The sequence below is a fragment of the Gambusia affinis genome, linkage group LG13, assembly GCF_019740435.1.
Source record: "Gambusia affinis linkage group LG13, SWU_Gaff_1.0, whole genome shotgun sequence".
In the NCBI taxonomy this organism is placed as follows: domain Eukaryota; kingdom Metazoa; phylum Chordata; class Actinopteri; order Cyprinodontiformes; family Poeciliidae; genus Gambusia; species Gambusia affinis.
The window spans coordinates 27,186,725-27,204,143 of NC_057880.1; the positions used below are offsets into that span (position 1 = coordinate 27,186,725).

At 39.1% G+C, this 17,419-nt stretch overlaps 3 protein-coding genes across 3 annotated transcripts; 1 reads left to right on the forward strand and 2 right to left on the reverse strand.

Annotated features, from left to right (window-relative positions):
- Window positions 1–1,954: 1,954 nt before the first annotated feature.
- Window positions 1,955–5,268, forward strand: LOC122842798. Its single transcript, XM_044136985.1, has 2 exons — window positions 1,955–3,662; window positions 4,357–5,268. The coding sequence occupies exons 1-2, from the start codon at window positions 2,091–2,093 to the stop codon at window positions 4,579–4,581; spliced, it is 1,797 nt and encodes a 598-aa protein (XP_043992920.1). The 5' UTR covers window positions 1,955–2,090; the 3' UTR covers window positions 4,582–5,268.
- Window positions 5,269–5,768: 500 nt separating this feature from the next.
- Window positions 5,769–6,704, reverse strand: LOC122842819. The gene has a single exon (XM_044137019.1). The coding sequence runs from the start codon at window positions 6,584–6,586 to the stop codon at window positions 5,849–5,851; it is 738 nt and encodes a 245-aa protein (XP_043992954.1). The 5' UTR covers window positions 6,587–6,704; the 3' UTR covers window positions 5,769–5,848.
- A 7,471-nt stretch (window positions 6,705–14,175) lies between these two features.
- LOC122842816 lies at window positions 14,176–16,131 on the reverse strand. The gene has a single exon (XM_044137016.1). It carries the CDS (start codon window positions 15,959–15,961, stop codon window positions 15,137–15,139), a length of 825 nt encoding a protein of 274 aa, XP_043992951.1. The 5' UTR covers window positions 15,962–16,131; the 3' UTR covers window positions 14,176–15,136.
- Window positions 16,132–17,419: the final 1,288 nt, after the last annotated feature.

Consider the following 17,419-nt stretch of genomic DNA (forward strand, 5'->3'; position numbering starts at 1 on the left):
GGAGTATAATCTTAAAGCTTCCCTATAAAATGAGAGAGAGCTGGAGAAATGTAGCCTGTGACTTGCAGGAACACAGGGGTCAGAGGGCATTATTCACTGATCTGGTTGTTTTTATTGAAAAACAAGTTAAAGTTGCATCTGATCCACTGTTTGGTAACATCATGGACCTCCAACAGCCCAACTCTAAAAACCCCAATAACAGCTTTATCAAACAGAAGAAAAGGGGGAGCAGCTTTGCTACAAATGTTATTGCAGTAAATAATGAATATCCATCTAAAGATAAGAACAAGTCTTCAAAAGGCCACAGCTGTTTGTATTGTCTCTTAAGTAATCATACGGTTGACAAATGCTTTAAGTTTAAAGACAAGCCACATAAAGATAAAGTAAGCTTTATTAAAGAGAAAGGAATGTGTTTTGGCTGCTTAAAGGTGGGTCACGTAAGCAGAGAATGCAGAGGTCGCTTGGTTTGTTCTGTTTGTCACCAGCATCATCCCAGTGTCTTGCACATTGACAAGGAGAGTACAGGAGTTTTCTCCAGATATCCACAGAATCCTCTGAGTACTACCACCACAATGACTCAGACCTGTGGTCATGTCAGGGTCTGTGATGAAGATAACTCAAACCTTTCTATCGTTGCAGTTCAAGTCAGGAGTCCAAAAACCAACACCACTGTGCAGACATATGCGTTTTTGGACCCGGGCAGCACAGGAACATTCTGCACTGAAAGTTTGGCCCAAAGGCTGCAACTGAAAGGTAAAAAAACAAGTATCCAGCTGCAAACAATGGGACATAAGGACATTGTGAGTACAAACATCATATCTGGACTCCAAGTAGCAGCACTTGATAAAAATGATTTCATTGACCTTCCAGATGTCATGACACAGAAACTAATGCCTGTTTCAAAGCAAAATGTTCCACAACAGGAGGACATCGACAAGTGGCCATACCTGCAAAGCATCAAGCTCCACAACATAGACACTGATGTAGATCTGCTCATTGGCGACGCACCTAAAGTAATGGAGCCATGGGAGCTGATCAACAGTCAGGAGGAAGGCCCATATGCAGTTTGGACACGAGTTGGATGGGTCATCAATGGCCCACTCCGGAGTGAAAGGAAAAAAACAGGCTGCTATTCCTTCACTGTAAACAGGATTTCTGTTGAACATCTGGAAACAATGTTGATTGAACAATACAATCATGATTTCAATGAAAAACATCCCAAGAGCAGATTGAAATGTCCAGAGATGACATCAAGTTTATGAATATCATGAACAATTCAGCACAATTAAAAAATGGACACTATTGTATTGATTTGCCTTTTAAATCTGAAAGTTCCATCTTGCCCATTAACCGTTGTATTGCAGAACAACGTCTTCAGAGCTTGAAAAGAAAGTTTAATAAGAGCAGCACCTTCAAGAAAGATTACATTGCATTTATGAATGACATGCTATGTAATGGATATGCTGAAATTGTACATGCTGATCAGTTAATGAAATGAGGGAAAGGTGTGGTACATACCCCACCATGGTGTTTACCACCCCGAAAAGGCAAACTGAGAGTTGTTTTGACTGTGCTGCAACATTCAAGGGAACCTCACTGAACTGCCAGCTGCTACAAGGACCTGATCTGACCAACTCGGTTGTGGGAGTTCTTCTGCGTTTCAGGCAAGAGCCAATAGCAGTTATGGCAGATATTCAAGCTATGTTCCACCAGGTTCATGTTCCAGAGAAACACAGAGACTGTCTTCGCTTCCTCTGGTGGCCCAATGGTGACACGTCACAAGTTCCACAGGAATATCGGATGACAGTACATCTGTTTGGAGCAGTGTCCTCGCCGAGCTGTGCAAATTATGCATTAAGAAGAACGGCAGAAGACAATGCCCAGCAGTTCCCAGCTGAAGTGGTCAGTACAATAAAACATAATTTTATGTGGATGATTGCTTAAAATCCTTGCCTACAGAAGAGGAAGCAATAAAGTTTGCTCAAGATTTGACAGCTCTCTGTAATAAAGGAGGATTCAAGCTCTCCAAGTGGCTCAGTAATAGTCCTGCAGTTCTGCAAACAGTTTCAGACAACATCAAAGCAAAGAAAATGTTGGAAATGGATCTGGAGCTTCCAATGGAACGAGCACTTGGATTGCAGTGGTGCATTCAAAGCGACTCCTTTAAATTCAAAGCTTCACTTCAAGAGCGGTCCCACACAAGAAGAGGAATACTGTCAGTAGTGAGTTCATTGTATGATCCCTTGGGGTTCCTTGCTCCCTTCATCATCACTGCCAAACTGCTTTTACAAGAGCTCTGCAGAAGAAACCTGGGCTGGGATGATGCAATTCACCATCATTTTTCTAAGCAATGGACCGACTGGCTGGATGACCTGAAGAGGATCTCAAAGTTTGAAGTGAGTCGTTGCATTAAACCTAAAAATTTTTGTCCTGTTACAGCACAACTCCACCATTTCTCTGATGCCAGCCAAGTGGGGTATGGTGCAGTGTCATATATAAGACTGCAAAATGAGCATCATGTACATCTGGCATTTCTCCTAGGAAAGGCCAGAGTCGCTCCTCTCAAGCAGACAACCATTCCTCGACTGGAGCTCACTGCAGCCGTCCTTGCTGTCCGAATGGACCAACTGCTTCACAGAGAATTACATATTGAACTGGAGACATCTGTTTTTTGGACTGACAGCACCACTGTCCTAAAATACATCTGCAGCGAAGCAAAAAGGTTTCATACCTTTGTTGCAAACAGAGTGTCCATCATCAGAGAAGCTACACAAGGTAACCAGTGGAGATATGTGAGTTCCAAAGATAATCCAGCAGATGAAGCAACAAGAGGGATGAAAGCAGAAAATTTTTTGGAGCACAGCAAATGGATTAATGGTCCTGAGTTTCTAATCGAGTCTGAAAACAGATGGCCCACGCTGGAGGTAAAGTCTGACTTGCTTCCTGCTGATGATTCTGAAATAAAAAAGGATGTGATTGTTAATGCTGTTGTTGAGGAGGCTAAAAGCCCTACCAGTTTTTTCATCTCCTACTTCTCATCCTGGATGAAGCTAAAAACATCTGTAGCTTGGGTTTTAAAGCTCAAAGAACTCCTCCTTTGGTTGTCTCAGAAAAGAAAAGAGTTTTCTGCCATAACGCATCAGTCTACAGAAGATTCAAACATTAAAGAGCAAAAGGTGTCACAAAAGATGCAGCAGTTTAAAACCATGCTGAAAATGCAATGTTTGACATCCGAAGATCTAGCTAGAGCAGAGCATTTCATTATTCTCTTTGAGCAGCATCACAGGTTTGGACCAGAGATCAGCTCACTTGGAGCCAACAAGACCGTCTCTAAAGACAGCCGGCTGTACAGACTCGATCCAGTGGTCGATAATGGAGTCCTCAGAGTGGGCGGACGTCTCAGAAGAGCTGCTATGCCATCTGAAATTAAGCATCCGGTCATCCTATGTAAAAACATGCATGTGGCAACATTAATTCTGCGTTACATTCACTATCTGCTTGGTCATGCAGGAAGAAGCCACATGTTGTCCAGGCTGCGTCGGAGATACTGGATAATCAGTGCAAATTCTGCTGCCAGAAAGATCCTGTCTGACTGTGTCACTTGCAGAAGAAATAGAGGAAAGGTTTTGGAACAAAAAATGGCCGACCTGCCTCAGGAAAGGGTAAAACCAGACAAAGCACCATTTTCAGATGTTGGTGTTGATTATTTTGGCCCCATTGATGTTAAGAGGGGCAGGAGTATTCTCAAACGTTATGGAGTATTATTTACTTGTCCAACTAGTCGTGCCGTTCATTTAGAAATAGCTCATACCCTTGACACTGATTCTTGTATTAATGCAATCAGAAGATTCATCTGCAGGCGTGGTCCAGTCTCTTCCATCAGATCTGATAATGGCACAAATTTTGTAGGAGCCAATAGAGAGCTAAAAGAAAGTCTGGCTGCCTTAAACCAGAGTAAAATCCAAAGAGCTCTGGTCCAGGATGGCACAAATTGGCACTTCAATATACCTGCAGCTTCACATCAAGGTGGCATCTGGGAACGATTGATTCGTTCAGTTAGGGGTGTACTCACCTCAGTTCTAAAACAGCAGGTTGTGGATGATGAAACACTACAAACTGTTTTTTAAGGCTGAAGCTATTTTGAATGACAGACCCATCACTTTGGTCTCTGATGATCCAAATGATTTAGAAGCACTCACACCAAATCACATCTTAACGTTAAAAGGTAAACCTGTTCTGCCACCTGGACTGTTTCAAAAACAAGACCTGTACCTCAGGCGCAGATGGAAGCAAGTACAGTATATGGCTGAACTCTTTTGGAAAAGATGGATCTCTGAGTATCTGCCCTTACTGCAGGAAAGACAAAAGTGGATGAGACTGAGAAGAAACATCTCTCCTGGAGACATTGTCCTGATTGCAGATGCTACAGCACCCAGAGGATGTTGGCAGATGGGGAGAGTCCTGGCAGTCAAAGCTGATGCAGGAGGCCTGGTTCGCTCAGTGCAACTTCAGACCAAAACCAGTGTGTTGGAGAGGCCAGTGACGAAACTCTGTATGCTCCTGGAGGCATCTGCAGACTGAAGACATTCTTATTCTTCCCATTCTATTCTTTCTTTCTTCTCTTATAGGTTCATCATTATAAAAATGAAGAACAAAGAAGAATTAATATCTTTGCATTAATGTAGGATATTATTGAGGTTGTTGTTAGAATAGCTCCTTTAGTTAAAGATGTAATTGTGATTTAATGCACAATTAGGGGCTGGAGTGTAGGAGCTATTTACCAATTTTCAGTTAAATCTTAGAATTTAGATTACATAGTTTATTTGTATTCTTATTTGTTTATTTTCTAGTTGATTTATAATTAGAATTTTTTGTTTAATTTGTTATTTATAATAGGTTCTTTGGTTAACGGTTCGCTTAATTGGTTAGTTAATTTCAGTTTGGGATGTGGGTGTGTCATGGTATAAATGGGTAGGTCTTAGGTAGCTCAGGGTGCACGTGGGTGGTCATAAGGTTTTTTACCAGCCAGTCAGCCAGTCAGTCAGGCAATCAGCCAGTCAGCCAGTCAGTCAGGCAATCAGTCAGTCAGTCAATCAGTCATTTGAATCTATAACTTGTTTGCCTGAATTGGAATAAAAAGAATAGAACTGCATTTTGACTTCTGATCCTTTTTGAACTGCGTAAACCAGAACCCACCGTGCATCAGGTGACTATTGGCGTTTAATTCACTTTTGCTTTGATCACTTTTGAGTCTTCAGTTTTTATTTTTTTTTTTTTTATTTTTTATTTTTATTTTGGACAAATAGTCACTACACATCCTGTTAAGCTATGCTAACAATAGAATTGTACAAATTGCTATTGCAAACATAATTCACTTAATGGAAACAAGCCAATTTGGGGAAAGATAAAAATACGCTTTTGGATTTTAAAAAAATGCGCTAGGATTAGATTGTTTAAGGTATCCAAATGAATATATTTGCACAACTGCAATGGAAATACTTTTTCTGAAGCAGTCAGGTGATCAACGCAGCTGGACGTTACTACTAGAGAAAACCACAAAGAAAAGAGAGGAATTCGTCTTATTTATGGTTTATAAATAGTTTGTTTTTTTCAGACAATGACCATCTGGCTTCACCAGAGCTCACGGCATCGCAAAGTTCATAAAAAGTTGTAATTAAAACATAACTCTACTGTAAAATGGCTGACTACAATTTCCCCAAACAACATTTAAGTGTTTACATCCATGATGTTTAATAACTTCTACTGCATAACTTATTGCGTTTTATTTATTTATTTTTTCACGATGTAAACCAAAAAGATTTTGAACAAATGGCGGCTTCTTGATAAGTCAAACAATAACTGCTGCTCCAATTGCTAAAACGGCCACAAGCAGAATCGCAGGCAGCGGAACCGGACCGCTGCTTGGTTCCGTCTCGACGGTGTTCCCTATCGGGCGGCTCTCCTTCTCGCTGAATTGATTCTTTACTTTGCAGGTGTAGCGTGGAAAGCTCGGACTGTTCTTGGTCATATGAATTATGATTGTCTTATTCCCTTTCTTCCATTTTCCCGTTTTTCCTTTCTTCCAGAAGTACTGGACGGGTTCGGCATCTTCAAACTTTTCCCCACAAACTAGGGTGCATCTTCTAGAGGTAAGACCGCTGCAGCCCTGAGGGCTCACGGTGATTTCAACAGGGTAGTCGTCCAGGTTCTTGATACCCACAGCGTTAAATTGCACCCGCTTCACATTCGAAGCGGGTGCATATTTGATAGGAAGGGTTATGCTGTTGATCTCCCACTCGTACATCCCGCTGTCAGACTTTTTCGTGTTGCTGATGGTCAGTATTCCGGTGGTCAAGTCCAAGTGTGCTCGGCTTTCATAGTCACCCATATATTCCAGAGAATATCTATCCTTAGTGTATTGAGCGATATACCTCCCCTTATGCTTCCAGCTGATGGAGTTGATGGCCTCATGGTAGTTTGGGTTGAGCTTCAGACTCTTGCCGATCTCAAAGTAAACGAGGGTGTTCTCAGCAGCGGCCTGCAGCGCCATCAGCATCAGGAGGGAGAGACCAGCCGTCACAGCCATGACAGAGCGGTTCTACAGGGTAAACCGCCCTAAATATCCACGTTTAACTTGAGGAACTCCATAGGCTGGGTTTCTCTGTGGTCAAAATGGCGGCCGCTCGTTCTCCTTGGCGGTTGGAAAGAAACGTTACGGTTTGTACATAACGGCTCGCAGCTGTAGCACCGAGATGTTTATGTGATAAAACAAAAACGTCCGTATCATAGTTATTTGACGTACTGGATCCCTGGATCTCTGGTTTAACTCAGAAATTAACGTTCATGAAACTGATTTAAGAAGAGACAAGTTGTCTAAACATTGTTATTTAAGTTCAGTAATCTTGAATTGTGAGTTTAAACTTAATGCTGCAATTTAAACCAAATCTTTATCAAATAAAACTCACAATCTCCTCATTAAATTTACGTTTGTTCACACATTTTTTATATCAATAATATCCTTTTGGTCTTTGAGACATCCGTCCTACACAACATATAAACTGTTTTTAAATCGAGTTTATACCTTTACTTTGTTTAAACTCATCATTTAATCCATTCTGTAAATCTGCCACACATATTGACATAAAACCCTTTTATTTTATTTCCTTCCCTCTTAAATTATAATCCTTTATTCTGAAACAAAACAGTTTTTGAATATTATGTGGAAGTTGGTGGTTTCTTACTTTTAACATGAATTGCATAGTTTTGAATCTTACAAAGAACATTTGATTTAAAACAAATAAAATATTGGGTTTGTATGTTCCCAATATCCTGTAGTTCACAAATGAACCACTGTTGGGCTGCCAGTGTTGCATTCAATGACAGCAGGGAACTATCGCCTCTCTTCTCTTTCTGTCATTTTTTATTAGGGTGAGGAAACGTAAAGATGAGGTGAGCTTGCAGAGATTAGTGCAGAGGAAGTGATGTCATGCGGGTGTCTTTACCTCTTCTCCGTCTGTCCCTGAGAATAAAGTCAGCAAGGAGGTTCTGGACACGTTCTGCAGGAAAACAAAGACAGGACACACTAATCAGCAACAACAAATCTGCAAATAAAAATGTCGGTTTACAACAAAGAAACAATAAGTATTAATGGCATTTATTCAACTCTGGGCAGAAATGTGAAGAGGAGCAGCAAAACCAAAGGAGGTGGATTAGCAGTGGAATTGATTGCAACACTGACTGCTACTGGAGATCCTTCCTGCTCACAGCATCAAACCAACAGAACCAATTTTCTCCTGGCATTTTATGCTTTTAATTGAAGACACTGAGCTTTCACACAGACTGATTATAAATAAAACATCTGCAGGATGATTTAGAGCTTCTCGACTGAAAGAAAACTATTCTGCTGATTCAATTAAATGTTTAACTCGGTTTTATTCAGCTTTAAAAGTACAGTGCCGTGGAAAAACACATTAATACATAAAAATTATAATTACCAGCTGGATTAGCAAAATAAATGTTTTTGTAATATTTTGCTAATAAAATGTTACTTTACCCAATACTTTTCTGTTATGGTTTTCAATATGTTAAATAAGCTTGCTTTTCATTTGAACAGGTCTAATAATCAGAAGTACATAAACTGCTGAATTTGAAATGTTATAAAAACTCTTAAAAAATGTTCGTATGTTTTATGGAATTTAGCAAATACAATTTTGTTAATTTTAACTAACTTAAAACAAGAAAAGTTGGGGTGGTGTGTTGAAAAAGCACAACCCTGGTATGGAGGCCTCAGTCCTGAACCTGGACATCACAGGTTTGAGTCCCGACCTGATGACCTGTGTTGCGCAGTTTCCTCTCTCGTATTACTCACTTTCCTATCTGACCACTCTCAAAGAAAGAGCAAATGAAACCCTAAAAAACAAGAAAGGTTTTGTTTCTTATAATTAAAGACAGTGAGAAAAACAATTTCATGACTTTTTATCAATTGTTCCTAAATATCTGTAATCAATTGTACTAACACTTGGTAAACACAACAATGAAATTCATTTGTTTTTCACAGAAAACAGGTTTATAAATTTATGACATCCTTTTTGCTGTGCTGCCATTTTGATCACATCTCAAACATACATTGTCAATTTCTTTAATTTAACAGAGCAGCATTGTGTTAGAAGAAAAATAAAATTTTCATGAAGTAGCATACTCATTTTAAAAACATACATTTGGTACATAACTGATTATCATAGAACAATAATTAACTTTGCATTAGCATTGTTCTAATAACTGTGAAAGCAAAACAAACTGAACAAACTCAAACTGTATGTTTAACTTTTATCAGCACAGTAGCAGCTTAAAGACCAGGTCATCGCAGAACTCTATTTAAATTATAACAACAATACACTTTCATGTTCTGGCAGAATGAAAACAAAAATTTTATGTTTGCTTGCACACAATATGTCTAATTAGATGCAGTGCAAGAAGACCTGTGTAGAGGGCACCTATCAGAAATTGCAAAAACTATCCAATGGTATGATCGAGATAAACAGCAACACTTTTTAAATACTTTTTATGCGCACTGAAAGTTGCTAAATACTTTTCTTTCTTAACCTTATATACAAATCAGCAGCAATAAGTGGATCTCTTGAGGCCTCCCAGTTGTTTTCTACCATAAGCAACAACAAAGTTCAGATTATTTTTTTGACCAGTTGTTTGTTTTAGCAGAAGTTGAATTTTCCAGCGTTGCTGCGACATCCCAGTCAATCTGCACACAAACAGATGAGAAAGGATAATTATTTACTCTGCACATCAACGTTAAAGTGACCTTTTACATTGGTGAAGAGATCCCAGATCAGATCTACAGCCAGCCGCAGATTGGTGCAAGTCATGCATTTTCCTTTTAAATATTGCATATATAGACGTTTATGTCACTTTATACCATAGTTTCTGTCCTCCACTGAACTAAAAGTTACACAATTTAACACAGCAGACATCTTATTTAGAAGGTGGCTGACATTCAGCTAACCTTAGTTTCATTGTAAAACATTCAAACAGAACAATAAAATAAACGCACCAAACAATTACTGGACAATTCCAGCAATCAACAGCTGTTACATCCTTTCTACATCTGTGTGATTTAACTTTGTAAATCAGTTTTTTCCTATAACCACGTAACCTAACAAATATGCTAACAACTAGCCATAACCGTTCGGCTTTAGACACCAAACTATCTCATTTGATTTACTCACCTTTTGTTCTTCCATTAGTGCAATAGCAGCTTCGGGGACTCCTCTGGCACGTAAAAACTCACTTAAACCAAACATTTTCTCCAGAACGTTAGCTGTCCGCCACAACTCGCGTCCGTGGTTCTGAAGCTGGTCGCTTGCTGGCGCCCATCAGTCAGAATTCTGTTTTCTGAGATTTTTTTTTTCTGGGCCACGGAATTTTATTTTTTTTTTTTTTCTCGAGGTCACAGATTTTTTATTTATTTTTATTTTTTTTTTTACATAAAAATTCTGAGATTTTTTTTTTTCTGGGCCATAAATTTTTTTTTTCAGTGGCCCTAATCCTCTTCCGTATCGTCCGTAGTACAGAGCAGTGGAAAAACACAATAATACATGAGTATCACAGGATACAGACATTTCCGGTCCAACACAAAAATAAATGAGACGCTTATTACTGTTGTTGTTTTGTTGTTTCAGCTCTGGATACTGACAGTGTCACCAGTCAGAAATGCATTACAGAGACTTTATGTAAAATCAAGAAAATTATGGATAGCATCCTGTTAAGCTATGCTAACAATAGAATTGTACAAATTGCTATTGCAAACATAATTCACTTAATGGAAACAAGCCAATTTCGGGGAAAGATAAAAATACGCTTTTGGATTTTTAAAAAATGCGCTAGGATTAGATTGTTTAAGGTATCCAAATGAATATATTTGCACAACTGCAATGGAAATACTTTTTCTGAAGCAGTCAGGTGATCAACACAGCTGGACGTTACTACTAGCGAAAACCACAAAGAAAAGAGAGGAATTCGTCTTATTTATGGTTTATAAATAGTTTGTTTGTTTTTTTCAGACAATGACCATCTGGCTTCACCAGAGCTCACGGCATCGCAAAGTTAATAAAAAGTTGTAATTAAAACATAACTCTACTGTAAAATGGCTGACTACAATTTCCCCAAACAACATTTAAGTGTTTACATCCATGATGTTTAATAACTTCTACTGCATAACTTATTGCGTTTTATTTATTTATTTTTTCACGATGTAAACCCAAAAGATTTTGAACAAATGGCGGCTTCTTGATAAGTCAAACAATAACTGCTGCTCCAATTGCTAAAACGGCCACAAGCAGAATCGCAGGCAGCGGAACCGGACCGCTGCTTGGTTCCGTCTCGACGGTGTTCCCTATCGGGCGGCTCTCCTTCTCGCTGAATTGATTCTTTACTTTGCAGGTGTATTGTGGAAAGCTCGGACTGTTCTTGGTCATAGAAATGCTGATTGTCTTATTCCCTTTCTTCCATTGTTCCGTTTTTCCTTTCTTCCAGAAGTACTGGACGGGTTCGGCATCTTCAAACTTTTTCCCACAAACCAGGGTGCATCTTCTAGAGGTAAGACTGCTGCAGCCCTGAGGGCTCACGGTGATTTCAACAGGGTAGTCGTCCAGGTTCTTGATACCCACAGCGTTAAATTTCACAGGAAGGACTCTTTGGTTGATCTCCACCGTGAACACCCCGCCGTCAGACTTCCTCATGTTGCTGACGGTCAATATTCCAGTGGTGATATCCAGCTTTGATCGGCCTTTTAAGTCACCCATATATTCCAGAGGATACTTATCCTTAACGTATTCAGCAACAATGTTGTCATTATGCTTCCAAGTAATGGCGTCAATGGCCTCAGAAGGCTTTGGGTCGAAAGTCAGACTCTTGCCGATCTCAAAGTACATAGTATCCTGAGCCGCGGCCTGCAGCGCCAGTAGAGTCAGGAGGGAGAGACCAGCCGTCACAGCCATGACAGAGCGGTTCTACAGGGTAAACCGCCCTAAATATCCACGTTTAACTTGAGGAACTCCATAGGCTGGTTTCTCTGTGGTCAAAATGGCGGCCGCTCGTTCTCCTTGGCGGTTGGAAAGAAACGTTACGGTTTGTACATAACGGCTCGCAGCTGTAGCACCGAGATGTTTATGTGATAAAACAAAAACGTCCGTATCATAGTTATTTGACGTACTGGATCCCTGGATCTCTGGTTTAACTCAGAAATTAACGTTCATGAAACTGATTTAAGAAGAGACAAGTTGTCTAAACATTATTTAAGTTCAGTAATCTTGAATTGTGAGTTTAAACTTAATGCTGCAATTTAAACCAAATCTTTATCAAATAAAACTCACAATCTCCTCATTAAATTTACGTTTGCTCACACATTTTTTATATCAATAATATCCTTTTGGTCTTTGAGACATCCGTCCTACACAACATATAAACTGTTTTTAAATCGAGTTTATACCTTTACTTTGTTTAAACTCATCATTTAATCCATTCTGTAAATCTGCCACACATATTGACATAAAACCCTTTTATTTTATTTCCTTCCCTCTTAAATTATAATCCTTTATTCTGAAACAAAACAGTTTTTGAATATTATGTGGAAGTTGGTGGTTTCTTACTTTTAACATGAATTGCATAGTTTTGAATCTTACAAAGAACATTTGATTTAAAACAAATAAAATATTGGGTTTGTATGTTCCCAATATCCTGTAGTTCACAAATGAACCACTGTTGGGCTGCCAGTGTTGCATTCAATGACAGCTAGGAACTATCGCCTCTCTTCTCTTTCTGTCATTTTTTATTAGGGTGAGGAAACGTAAAGATGAGGTGAGCTTGCAGAGATTAGTGCAGAGGAAGTGATGTCATGCGGGTGTCTTTACCTCTTCTCCGTCTGTCCCTGAGAATAAAGTCAGCAAGGAGGTTCTGGACACGTTCTGCAGGAAAACAAAGACAGGACACACTAATCAGCAACAACAAATCTGCAAATAAAAATGTCGGTTTACAACAAAGAAACAATAAGTATTAATGGCATTTATTCAACTCTGGGCAGAAATGTGAAGAGGAGCAGCAAAACCAAAGGAGGTGGATTAGCAGTGGAATTGATTGCAACACTGACTGCTACTGGAGATCCTTCCTGCTCACAGCATCAAACCAACAGAACCAATTTTCTCCTGGCATTTTATGCTTTTAATTGAAGACACTGAGCTTTCACACAGACTGATTATAAATAAAACATCTGCAGGATGATTTAGAGCTTCTCGACTGAAAGAAAACTATTCTGCTGATTCAATTAAATGTTTAACTCGGTTTTATTCAGCTTTACAAGTGACATTTTAGCCTGAAACGTCAATTGAATACACTTCAATCAATCAATCAATCAAATTTTATTTGTATAGCACATTTCAGCATCAAGGCATTTCAAAGTGCTTTACATCAAATCAAACACAGAAACAATGCAACATAGAATCAACAGTGAAAACACGACAATAAGTCAGGTTCCATCAGTAAATTTGTAATTGATTATGTTTCAAATACAATCCTAAACAGGTTAGTTTTTAGTCGAGTTTGCATTCATAAAAGGTTTACCAGTTACACTCCTACTGTTATATGGAACAATTTAACTTAATATAACAAAATAAAACACTTAAAACAAATTGAGCCATTTTTATAACTAACACAAACTTATTAACTCGCCAACAGACTTCAGTGTTTATTGAATGTTGCTTTTCACAACTAGAATTAATATTTAGATGTTTATTGTTGTTTCCAGTCTCCTCTTCTCTCTTTAACCACCTAAAATGTAATTATTTAAGTGTGATCAACCTGCGTGTGGAAAGCAGTCTCTCTGTCCAAGCCAGCACCGCCATACAAAGATGATCAGCAGGAGCAAGATGGATCGCTGCTGTCATTTCCGAGTGCATTTCCTCATAAATTCATATTTTCTGTTCAGTTAATTCAAAAGCTTTAGACAGCAGCACAGCTGAGAACTCAAACTAATATGTTAAATTAAAGTTTTGTGTGGATTTTTAAAATGTTATCGCATTCAGTGGCGTCTCCAACCAGTGTGGTTTAAGCAACACTCCGAGCTAGCAGCTAAGTTTAGATCAGTGGTTCCCAATTCCAGTCCTCAGGTCCCCCTGCCTGCATGTTTTAGATGTGCCTCTATACCAGAACAGCTGATTCAAATGATTGTATGACATCTTCTGCAGCCACCAAGTACTACAGGAGCCTGTTAATCACCCAAAGATTCAATCCAGGTGTGGCAGAAGGAAACATCTAAAACATGCAGGCAGGGGGTCCGAGGACTGGAATTGGGAATCACTGGTTTAGATCACACCCTGCATTAACCTTCAGAGAATGCGACCATGTAGATTTAATTTACAACCGTTATTTCAGTTTATCATTAAGCTCCAGACAGCGACACCACTGAGACCTCTCACTAATATGCTAAATTAAAAGGTATTTGCACATTTTTCCAATTTTAGCTGCATCTGGAACCGATGTTTAAGCGTCACTCCGAGCTTGCAGCTAAATTTGGAGTGTGCCCTGCATGAACTTCCGGATTTCCTTCAAAGCGACTTTCATGTAATACCTTTAAGATTTTTTTGTTTTAGAGAAATATAGGCTTCAGAGTAAGCGACGCAATGCCTTTTTTATTTCACAAGGAACTTTACAGAGCAGTGGAAAAACGAATAAATACACGAGTAGCACTGAAAACAGGCATTTACAGCCTAACACAAAAACTTAAGTTTTAACTCCATCCATCAATCTCTCTCTCTCACACACACACACACACACACACACACACACACACACACACACACACACACACACACACACACACACACAAGTAAGTTACATAGGCCACACTCATTGTAAAGCCTGAGCTTCCAGAGGTAACAGGTCACCATCTTCCTGCTGTCCCCCTGAGCAGCTCCAATTTATTCCAGTGCATTTAAAAAAAACCTTAAAAAGCATATTGCATCTAAGCTAATATTAGTCAATCGCACGGCTTTATCATGATACATATACAGTTGAGAATACCTCATAAGATGCTTAAGTAAAATGGAATCCTGTGCAACAAGTGAGTCACATTGAATCTGTTTTACCAGAGGCACAGTGGACAGATGTTCTCTAAAAATGAGGTTTTGCAACACGACAGCATTAGATAGATATGAATAATAACACACTGCATTCATTACATCTGTTTCTCATCATTACTGTTCATTATCCAAACAGGTCTTTAAAACAATGTTCTTATGCTTTCTAAAACTCCTGATTCTCACCCAGATTATTGAATGCTAAAATGATAGAAAACAAAATTCAACAAATTAAAATGGTAAAAAAGAAAGAAAAATGTTCAAAATTCATGCAGTGCTTGTTTCAGCGTCGCAGATTTGGTTTCCCTTCATAATTAATCCAAACAAGATGGTCAAATGGAAGATCCAGACAGATAAACACTGAAGAGCTTGTACTCGCTGAGGAGGACGAATCGGTCATGATGTTGACGTCCACATACATGCAGGAGGGCAGAAGCTTTTACATTCAGTGTTCCTCTGGGAAGGCAAACAGACGATCCTCATGAGCCTGCAGTTCATTCAGGGCCGAGGTTTACCGCAGATTCTGGACTGCTGTTGGTATTCAGACCTTCAAGCTCTTTCCCGTTCTCTGTTGGTTGCTCAGGGTTCCTGTTTAAAAGATTTTGAACACACGGCGGCTTACTGATGACAAGCCATGCAATAAGAGCAACACCACCAACGACTACCAAAATTAGTAAAGGCACAAGCACAGCTACAAGTGTATAGCTTCCAGATTCCTTGTACAAAGGGTTCTTGAACGGTTCACTGGTCACGTCACTGTATCGGTTCTCCGCTCTGCAGGTGAAGGTTTCGACTTCTTCAGTCTCTTTAGAAATGACGAGCTTCCTATCCCCCTTCTGCCATTCTCCATTTTCTCCTTTTTTCCAGAAGTACTGGATGGGCTCAGCGTCTTTATATTCGTCACCGCAATCCAGAGAGCAGTTTTTATCACTGCCGCACGTCAGAGTCCTCAAGATGACTTCAATAGCGCTCAGCTTCCTGATACCCACAACCTTAAATTTCACAGGAAGGACTCTTTGGTTGATCTCCACCGTGAACACCCCGTCGTCAGACTTTCTCGTGTTGCTGACGGTCAATATTCCAGTGGTGATATCCAGCTTTGATCGGTCTTTTAAGTCACCCAGATATTCCAGAGGATACTTATCCTTAACGTATTCAGCAACAATGTTCTCATTATGCTTCCAAGTAATGGCGTTAATGGCCTCAGAAGGCTTTGGGTCGAAAGTCAGAGCCTTGCCGATCTCAAAGTATGTAGTATCCTGAGCCGCGGCCTGCAGCGCCAGTAGAGTCAGGAGGGAGAGACCAGCCGTCACAGCCATGATTCTGAGCGGTTCTACAGGGTAAAAACCGTCATATCAGCCGTAAATCTCGACGTTGTGCCAGAGGAGCTCCACTCTTTTCGGAGTCATTGAGAAAATGGTGGCCGCTCTTTCCTTCCCTGTCCAAGAAGAAGCCACACCCGTGGCTCCGCTCCTTACCCGTCTGCCGGTGTGTGGACCGGCAGATTAATTGTGAGGAGCATTACTGTTACATGCTGAGCTGGACTGTAGTGTAGTCACTACATATATATATGTATATATTCTCTAAAATATTTTTGCTCTTGAAAAATAAAAATCTTATTGAGCTCAAACTTCTATAGCTGCTCATTTACTGTCTAAAAGTGAGAAACAACCCCGCCCACCGCGCTTCTTCCCCCATCGGTTGAAAGGATATGAAAGTACCTCAGTTTCAATATGGCGTACAAATTACGTCATCGCGTACCGAGAAATGGGAGGGAACCCATCAGCGTCTTTCAAAAACCTTCAGAATGTTTCTGGAGTCACGTGCATTCCAGGAAACTGAATCCGGCTGGTTGTTATGTTAAACCTCTCAATCATTTCTATTTCAGGTTGGGAGAAATGTAACTAAATTCTGACAAATAATCATTTTACAACCGACGTGGATCTACAAGTAAGTATTTGAAAAATATTTTAGTAGTGTAAAATAAAACTTTAGGTCTATTTGTCATCATAAAATTTATTTAAAACATGAACATAAACTATGGATTATTAATTTGTGGATTAAATCATGATTAGTGAAACTAGAAGTTTGTTTCTTTACCTTCATTCCTACAGGAGATTCTTAAAGAACTATTAAGAATCAAAACTCCTTTTATTGTCATTGTTCACGAAATTAAGCACATTTTAAAAATAGCAACTCTGAAGGCAAGTTAAATAAATGAATAAAATAATAAGAAATAAGTATATTTCAATGAATGTTAAAATATAGTAGAAACACACAAAAACCACTGGGATGTTAAGAATAAATAAGAGTTTTTAAGCCAACATATTGATGCCAAAATATTATTTATTTTTGCTGATATTAGGTTTTGAACATAATGATTGTAATACATGTATTTCCTGTGATATTTCTAGTGTTAAATAGTGATTAAACATTTTTGCGTATATCTTAAAGATATTCAGAAAATACAATGATGTGTATTTAGAAACATGCATTTTTTAGGAGGAAGGTGCTTTTGATTAAAATTAAACCTTATGTGTAAAAATAAATCAGTAAAAAAAATAAATCAGTAAAAAGGAGAGATAAATGAATGATTTATGTTAGCAGGGGAAACTGATGTTCAGATTTTAGCTGATATTGATATCCGATATTAATACTGCTGTTATGGCCGATTACCATTATTTACCAACATTATCACTTCCAACACTGTGTAAAAGCAACAAAACCAGGTAGATCACCTCTCTGCTTCAGTTAAACTCCCATAATCCTGTGCTTCA

Excerpts from the sequence above, each read along its gene's own strand:
- LOC122842798 (XM_044136985.1), top strand. The coding sequence starts at position 2,091 with ATGTTGGAAATGGATCTGGAGCTTCCAATGGAACGAGCACTTGGATTG. Across the intron at positions 3,663-4,356 it reads CCGACCTGCCTCAGGAAAGG|GAAAGACAAAAGTGGATGAG; the intron begins GTAAAACCAGAC and ends CCCTTACTGCAG.
- LOC122842819 (XM_044137019.1), bottom strand. The coding sequence starts at position 6,586 with ATGGCTGTGACGGCTGGTCTCTCCCTCCTGATGCTGATGGCGCTGCAG.
- LOC122842816 (XM_044137016.1), bottom strand. The coding sequence starts at position 15,961 with ATGGCTGTGACGGCTGGTCTCTCCCTCCTGACTCTACTGGCGCTGCAG.